The sequence below is a fragment of the Triturus cristatus genome, chromosome 9 (assembly GCF_964204655.1).
Source record: "Triturus cristatus chromosome 9, aTriCri1.1, whole genome shotgun sequence".
Taxonomy (NCBI): Eukaryota; Metazoa; Chordata; class Amphibia; order Caudata; family Salamandridae; genus Triturus; species Triturus cristatus.
In genome coordinates, this window is record NC_140592.1 from 726,946,212 (window position 1) to 726,961,015 (window position 14,804).

The 14,804-nt window shown below is 43.5% G+C and overlaps 1 protein-coding gene across 2 annotated transcripts in view; it reads left to right on the forward strand.

The window, feature by feature from the left end:
• LTBP3 (latent transforming growth factor beta binding protein 3) overlaps positions 1-14,804 on the forward strand; it is a 375,622-nt gene that overhangs the window by 79,502 nt on the left and 281,316 nt on the right. The window contains exon 5 of one of the 2 annotated variants that reach the window (XM_085625923.1): positions 4,651-4,743. In XM_085625923.1, the coding sequence (XP_085482049.1) occupies positions 4,651-4,743 (93 nt within the window). The remainder of the gene's footprint in view (positions 1-4,650; positions 4,744-14,804) is intronic. The other variant, XM_085625924.1, reaches the window with a different exon arrangement.

Genomic DNA, 14,804 nt, shown 5'->3' on the forward strand with positions numbered 1-14,804 from the left:
CTGCATTCATTTGCTTTAAAATGCACCATTTGCCAATTTTTTTTCTCGGGAGAGGGACTCCCCCTAGACCCCAGGTTTGTCCATTGAACTTGTTCACATCACTAACTAGTGTTTTCTATTGGAAAGGGTAGAGCCAAAGCAGTCTTGCTTAGTACCCTAACCCTCTTCAGAAGTCAGACTTGCTTGGCAACCCAGAAATTCTCTGAAATAATGTTTGAGTTTTCTTTTATGAATGCCTAGAACTACTGAATTTTTAGGCCATTTTTCACAGATATAGTGCTGAAAATCGCACCAAAAAGATGACAATTTTTAAAAAATGTCTTCACGGGGGGTGGACCCCCCCCCGAGCCCCCCTTATTGCCGTCGGGCTCGCTCGCTGCGCTGATTATCTCTGCATACGCCCCACCAGTTTCAAATTCCACCAGCCGCCCCTGGAGGTAAGTAAACAAAGATTAAAATAAATTTTGTGTTCATCATTGGTATCAAGGGTGCTGTCTGCAGGATTTCAATACAGACAGCTCTGTGCGCCCCTCTGAAGATTAGCGACCCGGGCTTGTGCCCACTCGCCCATGCCAGCAAGCCAGGCCTGCGCGCAGGAGGTAAGTGCTTGCGTTTATTGCATAGCAGGGCAACACCAGCTCGTCAGTTGAGTTCCAGCAGGCCGTACCTCGAAAGGAAGATGCACAGGGTCGTTCTAGGAGAGAAAACAGGCCCAGGCACCAAAATAAAAGTGGCCCCGATAAGCGAATTAGAAATAAAAGTGGCCCATACACTGACCTGCCCAGCTGGCGCTGCCAGATTGCTTTATTGACCAGTTCGACGATGGAGGTGCAGGGCTTGGGGTAAGGATGTAGGTTGTGGGGTAAGATTCCACAGATAAACATTCTTTCTCCCTTCAGATGTGCTTTATCGAATGGTGTAGGCTGTATCTCTTTCTGCGTGGGGGTGGGGGGGGGGGTAGCAGACATTTTCCTGGGAATAGTAGATGTGGACGAGCTGGCGGCTCGCAGAAAAAAAAGGGTCCAGAACTGTAGATTGTTTTCCTAACAGAAAGCTCTGTCATTGTTTCCCCTCATTGACGGGTCTGGTGATTACATTTTCCAGACCTGTCGGAATGTACTCTGTCGAAGAGAGGGTGTTCTTCCTCGCTGAAGCAAGAGCGGGAGGGAGATGCTGGCCTCGCCGACCCTCCAAATAGTAGAATCCTGTCGGCAGATGGCCAACACACTTACAAATTGTATATTCACCTCATGCATATCCACTGTGGATACCCCGAGAAGTTTGCAATATGTTTTAACTCTCAGTGAGCTGAAGTGCTCAAAGAAAGAAAGGATAAAGAGAAAAGGTGAAAGGAGGTGATTTGACATTCTAGAAGATCCCTGGAGAAAGAGAAGGATATGGAGAGAGGAAAGGATCTGGATTAGAAGGGAAAACAGTTGATCTGGGGAAGAGAGGAGTCTGTGAAATAGAAGAACGTAGATAATTGTGAACTAATACGAATGAAGTGAGAGAAGGAGTAGGAGGGTGGGTGGAGGATCACTATGGAAAAAGGGAGGAGAACACAGAGAATTAGGAAATAGGAGAGGTATAACAGAACGTTGTGAGGTGGAATTCTGGGCCAGGGAGCGAGCTTGGAGAGAGGGAGCGAATAGAAGTGACAATTGGCTATCAAAATAGAAACGAGAAGGAAAACTAGGAGAGATAGAAAGGCAAAGAGGCAAGAAGAGAATAAGTCGAGAAGGAAGATGATAGGACGAAGGAAGACAGGAGGAGGGCAATAACTAGGAGAGACAGGGTTGATGAGATCTGTGAGCGAGTGGGGAAGAAACAAACTGGGATGAGGGAGTAAGAGGAAACGTGACTGACAGAAATGGAAAAGATGGAGACATAGAGAAAGACACTAAAACAACAGGATTGTGAAGAGAATATTTGGAGGGGATGGGGACAGGGGAATTAGAAAGACGAGGGGAAAGAGAAGGGGTGATGGGGTCAGAGAACTGGCAGTCATAAATTACTGGGAGAATAGAGTTGGGTCAGAGAACAGAGCAAGGAGTATGGTTGTAAGGGAGTGTACTGTACAAGAGGGTTCCTGAAAGGGTTAATAGAGTGGAATAGTGCAGAATAAAATACAAGGATGGAATGAAGATGTGCTGTATCCACTTCCGCCTTTGTTGCCTGGGACTTCAGTGCAATTTGAAAATTATATCCTATTACCAGAACATGCCACTACATATCCAAAAGCCAAACATTCTTCTTAAAGGCACCAGGGTGGGCCGTTTGACATTTCAGTGCAGAAACCATAGATTCTGACATAAAAATAGCCTACTTTACTTTGTTGCAGATGAGCGAGACGACTTCACTGGGTTAGTACCACAACTGTAATGTAAAATGAAGTTTTAGACTTTGTTCAATGGTAGACAGGAATTGGAATAGTAAATAAAAATGCCTGATTTTTTTTTTTACATCTACTATGAATAAGTGAGACTGCTGACCGCAACCTTGAATTACGGCATGGGGCTTCAAAGTTGAACAAAAACGCTCACAAGGGAATTTACAAATTGCACAATATTCTAAAAAGTATGTATCCTTATGTACATAACAGGAATAGGTTCTTGCTATTTTAATACCTATGTAATAAAGTTCAGATTTCTAATTTTTAACACGTTTTAACGCCAGCAGCAGAAGTTTCATGGGTCATCATCAGAGCAGAGGAATAAGGATCATGTAAAAATGAAGGCTATCTAGAGATGCATGGAACCGGGTTCCGACACCGTCGGTAATCCTACTGTAAATTTAATGGGATTTTAACAAGTCAAAAAATGTATCTCCCTGGAGGATATCTCAGATACTTCTGGACAGATCAGTGGCTTTGGTCTGAACCTCTTGAGACCTGTCATTCTTCTACCTAATCTGTGTTCCATTGTCCTGATGATGAAACTTGGCTTGCGCTTTACGCCCGTAGGCTTGAAACATCTCCAAACAAAAGTGGCAAATGAGAAATGTGCACTTTTTATCTCTTCCTGTTTGTTCATAACTACAGATATGTCTCCCCTTATACTTGTTATAGACTACTGTGCAGATTTTAAATTCACAATTTAGCACAGTTTTCACCTTTGGAGCACAGCAGCACATTTCACGTTTGTGTGAATTTTCTTATTTGGTTACAGCAGAAGTGAAACCTTTCACTTTTTCCTTGTTTTTCATTCAGCCTATATCAATGTATAAAACATTAGTTTCCATAGCTGGTCATGTGAATGTTTAAAAGAAAGTATTTTGCTTTGTATAAAAATAAAACCAGATGAGACCCTTGGGTCCTAATTATGAGTTTGGCGAGCCGAGGACCGCCAAACTCATGGTGGCGCAGTGGTGGCACCAGCGGTCCACCCGCCAGCTTGCAACTTGAGCGGTCGAACCGCTATGGCACAACCGCAGCCGCTAGGGACCAGAGATCCTTGGCGGTGACGCAGCGGTCTGAGGGTCGTAATATGTTTGGTAGTGCCCTGCATTACGGGCAAGAGTATTACAACTTTCCTCACTGCCAGCGATCTCATGGAGGTTCTTACTCTATGAAACTGCTGGCAGTGAGGAAAGAAAGGGGACCCTACAGTGACCCCTTTTGGCCATGTCTGTGGGGGTGCATTCAGGGGGGAACATGTTGTGACTCCCTGTGTGCATGCACCCCATTTCTGCACGGCATGGACTGCACAATCCATGCCGTGCAGGAACGTGCACTGGCGTTCCCACGGCGGTGAAATTTAAGGCTCATATATGAAGCATTTTACCTGCACTGATACAGGCCCGCCACGCCACCCTCCTGCCAGACCACGATAATACTCGAATCTTGTGGGCCGGTGGCAGCCCTGTTTGGCGGTGTGGGAGCGGGCGGTGGTGTGGTGGCCCGCTCCCACACCGCCAACTCGTAAACGGGACCTTAATGTATGATGTCTGAGATTCCCAAGTTCCTTCTAGAATGTGAAGTAACACTACTCTTAGTACTAGTAAAAAATAAAAGCTTACATCCTGTTTCAGTATATTAACCAGCATCTCCTGTTAGGGCACTAAAAGTAGGCCCAGACAAAATTTTAATTATACTGCTGTAATTTACATAATTTCTGGAATTGTGTGTTACTCTTGTATTGTGAAATCCCAGAAATCATCGCACTTCACGTAATTACACGCCATTTGCAGCAAAGATTTGTTGCGAATACGCCATTCGCTGTAAACATTTACAGTGAATGCATTGGAATAACAGGATGCAAGTGGCTGTTGTTCACAATGCTTTTGTTTTTTGCTCTATTTTGTAACGCAAAATGTGTCTTTGTGTTAAAAATGTATGCGAGGATGCATTTAATACGAATATATAGCACAAAAGTACACATATATTTTGCCTAATTTTGCCAGAATGTCATGTAGTTACACAAAAGCTAATTACACAGATTTCACACATCTCTACACTAGAGCCCACATCCTTGGTTCAGAATCAGAAATGCCCCTCTTTTCTCTGTTCTTAGAACCCGCATGCCTCTGCCTGGCACCCAGCCCCAAACCTGTTGCTAAGAGCCATATATTGTGTATGTTCACTAATAGATGACACATCCTCTTCACGTTTCTTTTTTGATTTCTATTGTATATATTTTTTATTTTTTGCAGATACAGGTGTGCAGAAGACCGGACCATTCAGGGGTGACATAGGTTCTGACTGTCCCCAGGGCTACAAGAGACTGAACAGTACCCACTGCCTGGGTAAGGCTTGTCGTACAGGGTTGGGATGCAATCATGAGCTCAGAATTTTCAAGCTGCATTTGATTTTGTGGTACTGAGTGCTGTAGCCAGACATATATCCATTTAATGATTTTAAAGCCAGGATCTTGTGTAAGGCGAAGCCCTATCACCACTGGAACGTCGGAAAAAGTGACGTTCCTGTGGCGATAGGGGCTTGTAAATATGCCCCTCTGGTTGTTTCAAATTTTGCACATTCGATATTCCTGGTATGCTGGAGTCACTCGAGCTTAATCTTACTCTGTAAGAAACAAAAGTGGCAAGACCTCTTAAAATTATTGATGGTAGATTTGTTTGCAATAGTGTTTCGGTCGTTACCTAATCATTAATGTCCAGGTAGACAATATGTCTCTCAGACAAACATGCTGGAATGCTTACTGAGATTGAAGGGTTTGTTGAACATGGGACTGCTTGGAAAATAATTCAATCTGATGAAGGAATCAACGAGACAATTATTTTGATTTGTAGAGTTACAGAAATGAACCTGTATTGTGTGGTCCCAGGCTACTGTCATGAAAATATAACCTGACAGCAATATTGCGCGTTACATTTTGTTTATACAAATATGGACTATTTGTGTTAAGATCATAGAACCTCAACAACCCGTTGGGTGATATTTTAAAAGTTATATTTGGGACATAATATTTATGTCAGCTGATATTTTCTCTATACAATTGTCTGACACATAAACATTTGTTTGTAAGAATGCATGTATTTTTCATTTTTATTTGGAATACTGAATGCACTCCAGACGTTTTTGCTTCAGAACATGTTAGAGCCACTGCATTAAGCAGGTGGCAGGGGATATTTGAGATGAGAGCTGAAGGAAAGGGAAGTGGAAAAAGGAAGCGTGGCCCAAATTACAAGTTAATCAGATTCAAGGTGCTATTTATCGCACGACATAAACAACGGTACACCTAGGCACATTATTTATCGGGTGCGATAAATAGTGCCTATTCTGAGTTCTGGGAGAATTACGTGGATGCTGGTGCTTAACACACTAAAAACAACATGGTATGGTAAATAGCATACATTTTTACCCGGTTAAACATCAGCAAGCTTGACATGTCGAAATTTAACGATGAGTCAGTTATTTAACGCACCCAGTGATTAATAGGTGTGTAAAATACCACTCAACTCAGAATTCCGACCCACCCGTAATAAGGGACTATGGGCCATATTATCAAGAACGGCGATATTATTTTCGCTGCTTTAGCGGCAGAAAACAGCCGCTAAAGCAGCGATAAGCGGCTAGATAATATGCCCTGGAGAATTCCAATAAAAGCCCAGGTTTGTGGTCCTTCACACCATAACCTGGGCTTCTATTGGAATTCTCTAGGACATATTATCAAGCCCTTTATCGCCGCTTTAGCGGCAGTTTTCTGCCGCTAAAGCGGCGATATTGTTATCGCCGTTCTTGATAATATGGCCCCCATCTGTCAAAAGTGCTTTTGAACCAGTGGAATCTTCTTCTTCCTATAGATAGTTGCAGTTTTTGGTCTGAGCACAGCAATTCTTCTTTCATCGATGTTGTGCTTCTAGGTTCTGGGATTGACCACAAGATTGGCCTCGCTGTATCTGAGGGCCCTGCTTCAGCACTTCTTTTGTAAATGTAAGCTAAGGCAGATTTGCTTGTGGGTCACACAGCGTGTCTTGAATTGTATTTGTGCAGCTGTCAGAAGCTAATGAAGACGTTTCAAGATCGAACGGATGTGGTGCCAGAGTCTAACACTAACAAGCATTGGCATAGCCAATAGGTCTCGCCTTTGGGACCTTATAAGTGTTTAGCCATGCAACAGTTGCACAACTAAATACTTATAAGGTCCCAAAAGCGAGACCTATTGGCTATGCAAAGCGGCCGCAAAAGTAAAAGTGATCGTGATCACGATCAAACATCAAAGCGGCCGCTAAAGTGAAAGTAATCGCGGTAAAGCGCGGCGCGCGCACCCGCGCACATGCACTGTAGCTCTATGCTGACCTGGTAGCACTTTTTGGAGCCCTCTCAATAAGTCTCGCCAGACCGGCGCATGCGCTGGGTCAGGCGAGACCTAAAAATGTGCATTACTCTTCGCTTTGGTAAAGCTTGTATTATCCCAATGGACCATAGTAGGAGTGTGTTGTAAAGGGCATTGCTGATGTCCAGAGAGGACAGGAGGACAGCCCTGCTCAGCGAAACGTTGTGTCTCATCAGAAGTAAACCATCTGAAGCTTCGTATTTACCTATCTATCACCAGAACTACTGAGAGAGTATGCTTTGACGACAGAACGTGAAAGCACCTATAAGGAATTGTTTGCTATCTGCACTGCTGACAGTCTACTTAGGATCAAAACTTCCAGAGCTTCCATTTCAACTAACCAACACAGTAGAACACACAGAAGATCTTGTTGAACGTAAGCGGTTAATTCCTTTAGATCCAGATGACACTGCCCTAGAACCGGACCAGAGGTTCTAACTCTGACCAAAAACAATCACAATATTGGAAGGTCTGTCAATGAGCGCTCTAGCGGTGCCCAAAGTAATAGGTGAGATAACTGTCAAAAAGCCCTAGAGTGCCTAGGTGAATAACCTGAATACTACACACAGTGACTGGCAGTAGGTCCTTAATCAAGTGCAGACTCAATGCTACAAGAATGAGCCTCGGCTTCATGGATGGAGGTCTAAGGAGACCGCTACAGATCTGTCAGACACTTGTGATGGCTGAGATTGACAAGCTGGGAAACTCCCCCAAAGACCTCACTGATTAATAAATAGTGGTAGACATATTGCAAGGGAGACTGTTCGAGCACCCTTCTATTCAATGCCGCATTACACTGAAATGAAGGATCCTTCCAAACAAGCACCTCTTTCTTTTTAAATTCTTTGCTACTCTCTTGGTAAAGATTATTAAGTTTCAGTTCCTTCAGCCACAACACCCTTTATTGTACCAACAACCATAGTGGACTGGGAAATGCTACATTTATGTTAAGTATGTATGGAGAACATCAATTTGAAAAAGGCCAGGGAGCCATATTCAAAATAATCGCGTTTTGGAAAGAGAATTAATGTAAATGGTCCAAATTGACCGACGGACCCCAAAATCTTACAGTTCTGGCTCAGAAAGACGCCAGAGTAAAGCCGCAACAGTTAGGCCGTGACCTGGTGGGCTCCCGTGGTTGGCACTGTACACTCCCTATCCATCAGAATGTTTTACTAAAATACGTGTGGAAATCTGACTTTAGATCTTTTCATGCAATTCGCTTGGGATTCTTGCATCTGTTTTCCACCCACACAAACCAAGTGCAGCATTTTACACTTTTTAATATCACCTTCAAAAGAATATTGCCTCATCCATTATCCACAAGTGCCTTGTTTTAAGACTTTTATGCTAGGTGCTATGCATGCTTGTTTTGCCCTCCCATCTCCGTTAGTGCTTTCCATGCGTTCACTGGTGCAATTTATTTAAAATCATTATATCACTGATGCAATTGCCCCTCTTACAACATTGCCCTGCTCACTGACCACTTCTTCTCCACCAAGATGTGCCTTTTTCCTTCTCCACATGCATCTCCTGTCACACAGCACTTACTCCAAACCCTCATTATGTTAAACAGTGTCATCTAAACAACATCATCTCCATCAGTCACACATCTAACATGTGTGCCATGAAAATATCTAAAAAATTAATGTTGAACATTTCCACATCAGCCAGTGACCACAATACAGATATTGATTACCTCTTTCTGATTTGCAGTTTGGACTTTCTTTGTACACTTAAGTCTGGCTCAGTTTTTGTCAATTTATTGGTTCCTTTAGATTAATCTAACGTGCTGGCAAAAAATGCAATATATAAGGGGTTTCTGGTGTATTCTTCTTACCGCAGAATTCTCAACATTAGAATATTCCCAGGTTCCAGACTAGATCTAGAGATTTTTTCAACAATATTCCACATGTGTTGGAAGTGGGTGCCACATGGCCCTGCGTTGTCATGACACTGCATAGAAGTGATGGAGCGGAGACGCATAAAAGCACCCCCCAGTGTGCTAATGTCAGTTCTTTCTTCCATGCCCTTTAATGTGGATGCAGTGGTCAACTCCCAACTAAGTTTTCAGATGACTCCAAAATAACCAGCCGGTGTGCTATAGCAATGTCTTTAAACCGTGCTGAGACTGATTGAAACAGATGTCAGTCACGGACTCATGCAACATTAGCCTGTGGTGCTTGGCCTCGAGCCACGACTCAACATAATGAGACGAGTGCACCCTCAAGCACCCTAAGGTAATCAGATGGCAAAGTGCTGTGTCGCTGACCCAAAGAAGATGTCTCGCTCCTGCTCCAAGTTACAGGGCTGTTGGTGGTCACTACCTCGATAAGACAAAGTAAAAAATGTGCATTAGCACAAGAAAGCTAGACAAGACTCGATCTCATCCAGCCACTCGAATTCTGGCTAGACATCTCAAGGACAATACTCGAAGGGTCCAGCGTCTTCTGACTCCTGAGATGTTCTGCTGTTGATCTAGGCTTGTTTGTAATTTACTGGGTTTTTGGTGATCCCGCATCAAATTACAGCCTTTCGGGAGGCCTTGCTGAAATTGTTCCAGATGCTACTGACTCACTCTGGTGTACCTTCAGACCCCATTGAACAACAGGGGCCTACAGCTGGACTTCACTAGCGAACCCACCCCAAATGCTGACTATTCTCTCGGGTTCCACTCTCACGCCCGAATCAAAGCCAGGTTAGACTTCCACTCCAGCACCAGGATCCACCCAGTTCCATCCGTACCAGTGTCAATACCAACTGGGCTGGCGATCCATCGCAAGGTGGTTCTGACCACGCCCATGACTGGCCTGTGTTCTGCTAAGAAAAACCTAAAATGTAACCAGTGTTTGTACAGCCTGCCCCTCATCCTGACCATTAAGGCAGTAGTATCAGAGGCTAGAGGCCTTATTCAGCTCCAAACCTGATCAGTTCAGGGCATACCTAATGTCCCTCATTACACTGATAATGATGACGAGGAGGCAGGCTAGCTACTCCCACCTCATTACACTGAAGATGGAGTCACTTAGACTTGCAAGATGCCAGTGAGCTAGCTACTTCACCAGAGACAGAGATGGACTCACCACCTGGTCCACCAACAGAAAAAATGCCTCTTGACTCTAGTAAGGCGACTAGCAGCAGAAGTGCTATATTTGCAATTCCCTCCCTGGAAACCCAAGCCAGTTTATTGACTGGAATTCTTCAACTAGGTACTGCTTCATCTGAGCCACTATTACCATTTAATGAGGCCATTATGAGCACTCTCATGGCATCTTGGTCTAAGCCAAGCTCTGCCCCTCCGCTCAGCTGACCTATGAAAACTCAGCCGTACCATGTCCGGTCGTGTAAAGGCCAAGCAAAATGGAGTGAAGAAATTTAAAACAAAGAATGAAGATAAGTGCCAACGGGGCTGCAGTACTGACTGTGCCTGTAACTGTCAAGAAGTGGCAACACTACTCAATGACACAAGGGTAGAAACGCAGAGGGTATAAATCTACCCAACCATGTTATAGGCCGGAGAGCTAGTAGTTATCAAATCATTGCTATCTGTATTATGAATCACTAAAGCCACAAATTGAGCAAGAAGGCTTGTTGACCGCTTAAAAGCAACATACTAATGTCATAAAGGGCTAGCATGTTCTTGCCTACAAATAAAGGTGATATTTTATGCGGTGCCATGTGAATCATACAATGACATTAGTTTTTTAAACAGTAATAAACTTAAGCTAAGTGACCTTCGTGATGCATATGTACATGGTGAAGTGAGAACTGATGTAATGCGGCACGGGTAATGGTTCAAGAACTGCAATAAAGGCAATTCTTGCCTTGGGTGATTGGCATGACGTGCTGGGGGATGCCAAATCACTTAAATACTAGAATTAGACCAAGCATCTGTAGTTTGGGCGAAGAGCAATAAATAGGCTCTAAAGGATATTGAGCATTTAAACCGACTAATAAATGTCATTCTCTAATAAGTGCATAGTCACTGAGAACAGAGGGCAAAATGATTAGTAATATTGAGATAATCATGCTGATAGCATAGGGAATAAAAATGCTAAGGTATACAGGTCCATGCTATTTCATCATTGAGACCACTCTTATGGCTAGGCAGCCTGAACACCCAGCGTTGTTCTTTTACAAAAAGTAACTAGCTCATGTCATGGACAGTCGCAGGAGTTGTGGGTTTATCTAATACCATCCAGTCATTAGCAGTATGACCATGTTCAATTAAATGATTTGTCAGTTTGGTTGAGAGTTTCTTACATCTTAAAGTACCCCGATGGTCTGTAATGCATGTTTTGATTTTGTGGGTTGCCATGCTGACATATCTCAGGCCATAGGGGCAGGTGATAAGATGGATCAGTTGTTAGTTAGCATTTTTATTGTATAGTTGATTAAAACCATAACAATTAAACAGAAAATAATTAAAACAATAAACATGATACACAAACTCTTCTAGAACTTTTATTAACAATAAAATCAATGATAGTCCATTATTGAGGTAACCTATGCAATGTGCCTTTTTAAAAATGATAAATCAGTTTATCATTGTTACAGTTTGTGTGTTGTTTTAAGCCCTATAGGGTGTTGGTTCCTATATTGACATGTGTGTTCCATTCAGTGAATGCTCATAATCCACAGGAACCACAAGGGAAATGACCCTGTACTGGTGGTAGATCCCATAGAATGTCCTGTCTGATGTTGGGGGAGGAAGGGTCTCGTATGAACCAGCTTATCTCTTAGGTTTTGGCTGCGTTTAAAAGCGAAAAGGGGACGTTGTATGGTCTGATTCCCTGTATTCAGTATGTACCAGGTTTTGCACACAGTAGTGCTTGATGGAGTTAGAGAGACTGCTGAAGGTATTCACACAGACTAGTCTCTCAAGTGGGGGCTTAGGAGGTCTCATTTCATGGTGGGCGGTCCGATTGTTGTTCCTTGGTCTTTTGGATGCCGTATGCATCAACGGATGCAAAAACAAGAGTTGATGGACAGAATGCAGAGCAATGTCATACATTCACCCCAGTACAGAGATCTGGGCCTAAATCCATCGTTTTTTTGCTCACCATGCCATTCCAGTTTGAACCCAGCCATATGCAAATCAGTCTTGACCCTGTGCCTCATGGGAACAGTCCAGCCCGAACTGCCAAGCCAGGTCCTCCCTGGACTGGAAACAAGCATCCTAGGACCGGTTTTGGGGTTTCACCCCTCTTCAGCCAGGATAGCTTGATTCCAGTGGCATGGAGAGCACAGGACCCATGTCTGGGCATACCTGTCCCACTCTGGGTGACAAATGCAAAAACAACAGTTGATGGACAGAATGCAGAACAATGTCATACATTCACCCCAGTACAGAGATCTGGGCCTAAATCCATCGTTTTTTTGCTCACCATGCCATTCCAGTTTGAACGCAGCCATATGCAAATCAGTCTTGACCCTATGCCTCATGGGAACAGTCCAGCCCGAACTGCCAAGCCAGGTCCTCCCTGGACTGAAAACAAGCATCCTAGGACCGGTTTCGGGGTTTCACCGCTCTTCAGCCAACGGAGCAGGGTACTGCCTATGTGAGAGTTGGATGAACAGGTTTCGAGCATGCTCCTTTTTAAAAAAAATATTTTTTATTGAATTTTCAAACAAACAAAGAAAAAACAACTCTACTGGTGTTTGAGTCGCATACATTTGGTTGATATACATTTTACCAAAGTTCTTCAATAGATTGTATCCCATTAGTTGTCTATATGTTGGAGTGGTTACAATTCCATCTATGAGAGGCTATGTCTCAGTACTGCCTCTTCGAGTAATTCTCCTCTTGCAATTGTAGGGCTATAACCGGCCCACAAACAAGACACATCGTTTTAATTAATAAGCAACCGCTTCAGTAATAAGCAAACCAGTTCTTCCCCCCCTCCCTCCCTCCCCCTTACTACCTCCTACCACTGGTGTGTTCAGGTTATGTGCAATAGGTGTATAGAAACCATGCTCTGTGATGCACAACGTTAAATAACTCAGTAGCTCCCTAGTTGTTCAGCTCATTCTATTATAGTCCTATGTGTATTATTATAGTGCCCGCTCAACTCTTCAACTCTCCTGTTAGACAACTGCTCAAGGTGCTTCCATTTATGTTACTAGCACTGTGTCCCCATCTGAATCTAACTCAGGGTCACGTAACAATACAACTAAGGCCTCCCACGCCCTTGCAGTTTCAAGTGCCTTTTCGTTGCTAGCTCTCTTAGCTTGTTGGAGTCGAACTATGCTCTCACTTGTCACCCATTTGAGAAATTCTGCCCTCCATCGTGGAAAGGTGGGACCCTGCTTCGATTTCCAGTGCATTGTGAGCTCCCTCTTAGCTAACAACAAGCCCAGGTCCCAGAACTTGCTTGTGACTTTTGTTCTAGTTGTGTGTGGGAACCAGTGCAAGAGGCACACACCCATATCTGACTCTATTTGTCGATCTGTGACGTCTCGGAGTAAGTCAACCACCTCCTCCCAATACGTTCCCAATTGTGGCCTGCTCCACATCATGTGGGGAATGTCCACTCCTTCTAGATTGCAGCGTGGGCATTGGGCAGTATCCACCTTAAAATACCTATTGATCTTATCTGGGGTTAAGTACGGTCTGTGTAGTATATAAAAATGAACCAATTGAAACCTGGCGTTACCTGTGCTCTTCCACGTTCTTTCAACTAGTTGGGTCCATGTTGTCTCCGGGATTTCCCTACCAAGTTCTGCCTCCCATTTCCCCTGCAATTGAGTCAATGGTTTTACTCCCTCATTCATCATTCACCTATATAAGCATGTGACAGCTTTAAATGCCCCTGCTGCCATCACAACGTATTGGCAATCGAGCATGCTCCTTGCATTTGTTAATCTGGGAGCAGTTCTGCCTCATGTGGAGAAACTGGCCAAAAGACAGGTAATCCCTGAGGGGTTTAGGATGAAAGCTGTTATAGGACAGGAGGCAGTTCCTTGCCATTGGTTTCCTTTAAAGCTCATTTCTAGGACAACTGCACATGTAAATATTAGTAGTAGATCAACGAAAGGAGGAAGCTTCTCCTTGCTAAATTCATTCAAATTTGAGGTATCATTATGGGATTTCAGCCATTGATGAAACAAAGCAATGGATGCTTTATCCCCACTCCAGATGACAAGAATGTCATCAATATATTGCTTACAGATTTTTATACTGGAGCGATAAGAATTCAAGTCGGAACGAACATGTTGTGACTCACAATCATGCATGTTGAGATTCGCCAAACTTGGGGCGAAGGAACTGCCCATCAAAGTTCTGGAGATTTGAAGGTAGACGATACCCTAGAAACAAAAGAAATTCTCTTTCATGGCCAAGTTGGCTCACTGCATGATGAAAGGAACAGGTGTAAGGTAGTCCGGAGGGGATGCTGAAAGAAGAGAATGAACTGTTTCAAGAGTCTGGTCCTGAGGTATGCAGGTGTATAAGGATTCAACGTCTAAGGAGATGAGGAGCTCTATATTGATGTCAAAGGCAAGGTCATCAAAGTACATGTTTGGTGTCTTGTAGATAGGTAAAGACACGGCCTGGACCAGTGGTCTAAGGAAAAAGTTAACTAACTGAGAAAGGGATTCGAGTAGTGACCTGATGCATGAGATGATGGGTTGCTAGTGGTGGGTGCTGTGTCTTATTTATTTGTGATAACACATAGAAGTAGGGTGTTATTAGGTTGTCTGTGATTTAAAATCTGGCATCTTTAGCCGTGATCAACCCTGCATCTTTAGCTTCTTCTACCATCAACCTGATGGTAGACTGCAGAAGTTTAGTAGGTTCACACTTGCGTGGTTGATAGAAGCCATTAATGTTAAGTTGTTTGAAACATTTAATCCTGTACGAGGCGGTGTCAAGGATGACAATTGTCATGCCCTTGTAATAGCCATATCAGTACTCAAAGAGGTAACAACCTCTTGTTTCAGTTTGGTGAGACTGAAGGGGAGTTTAGGCACTTTATGCTTGCTCTACTTAAAGTATTTGAGTATTGCCTT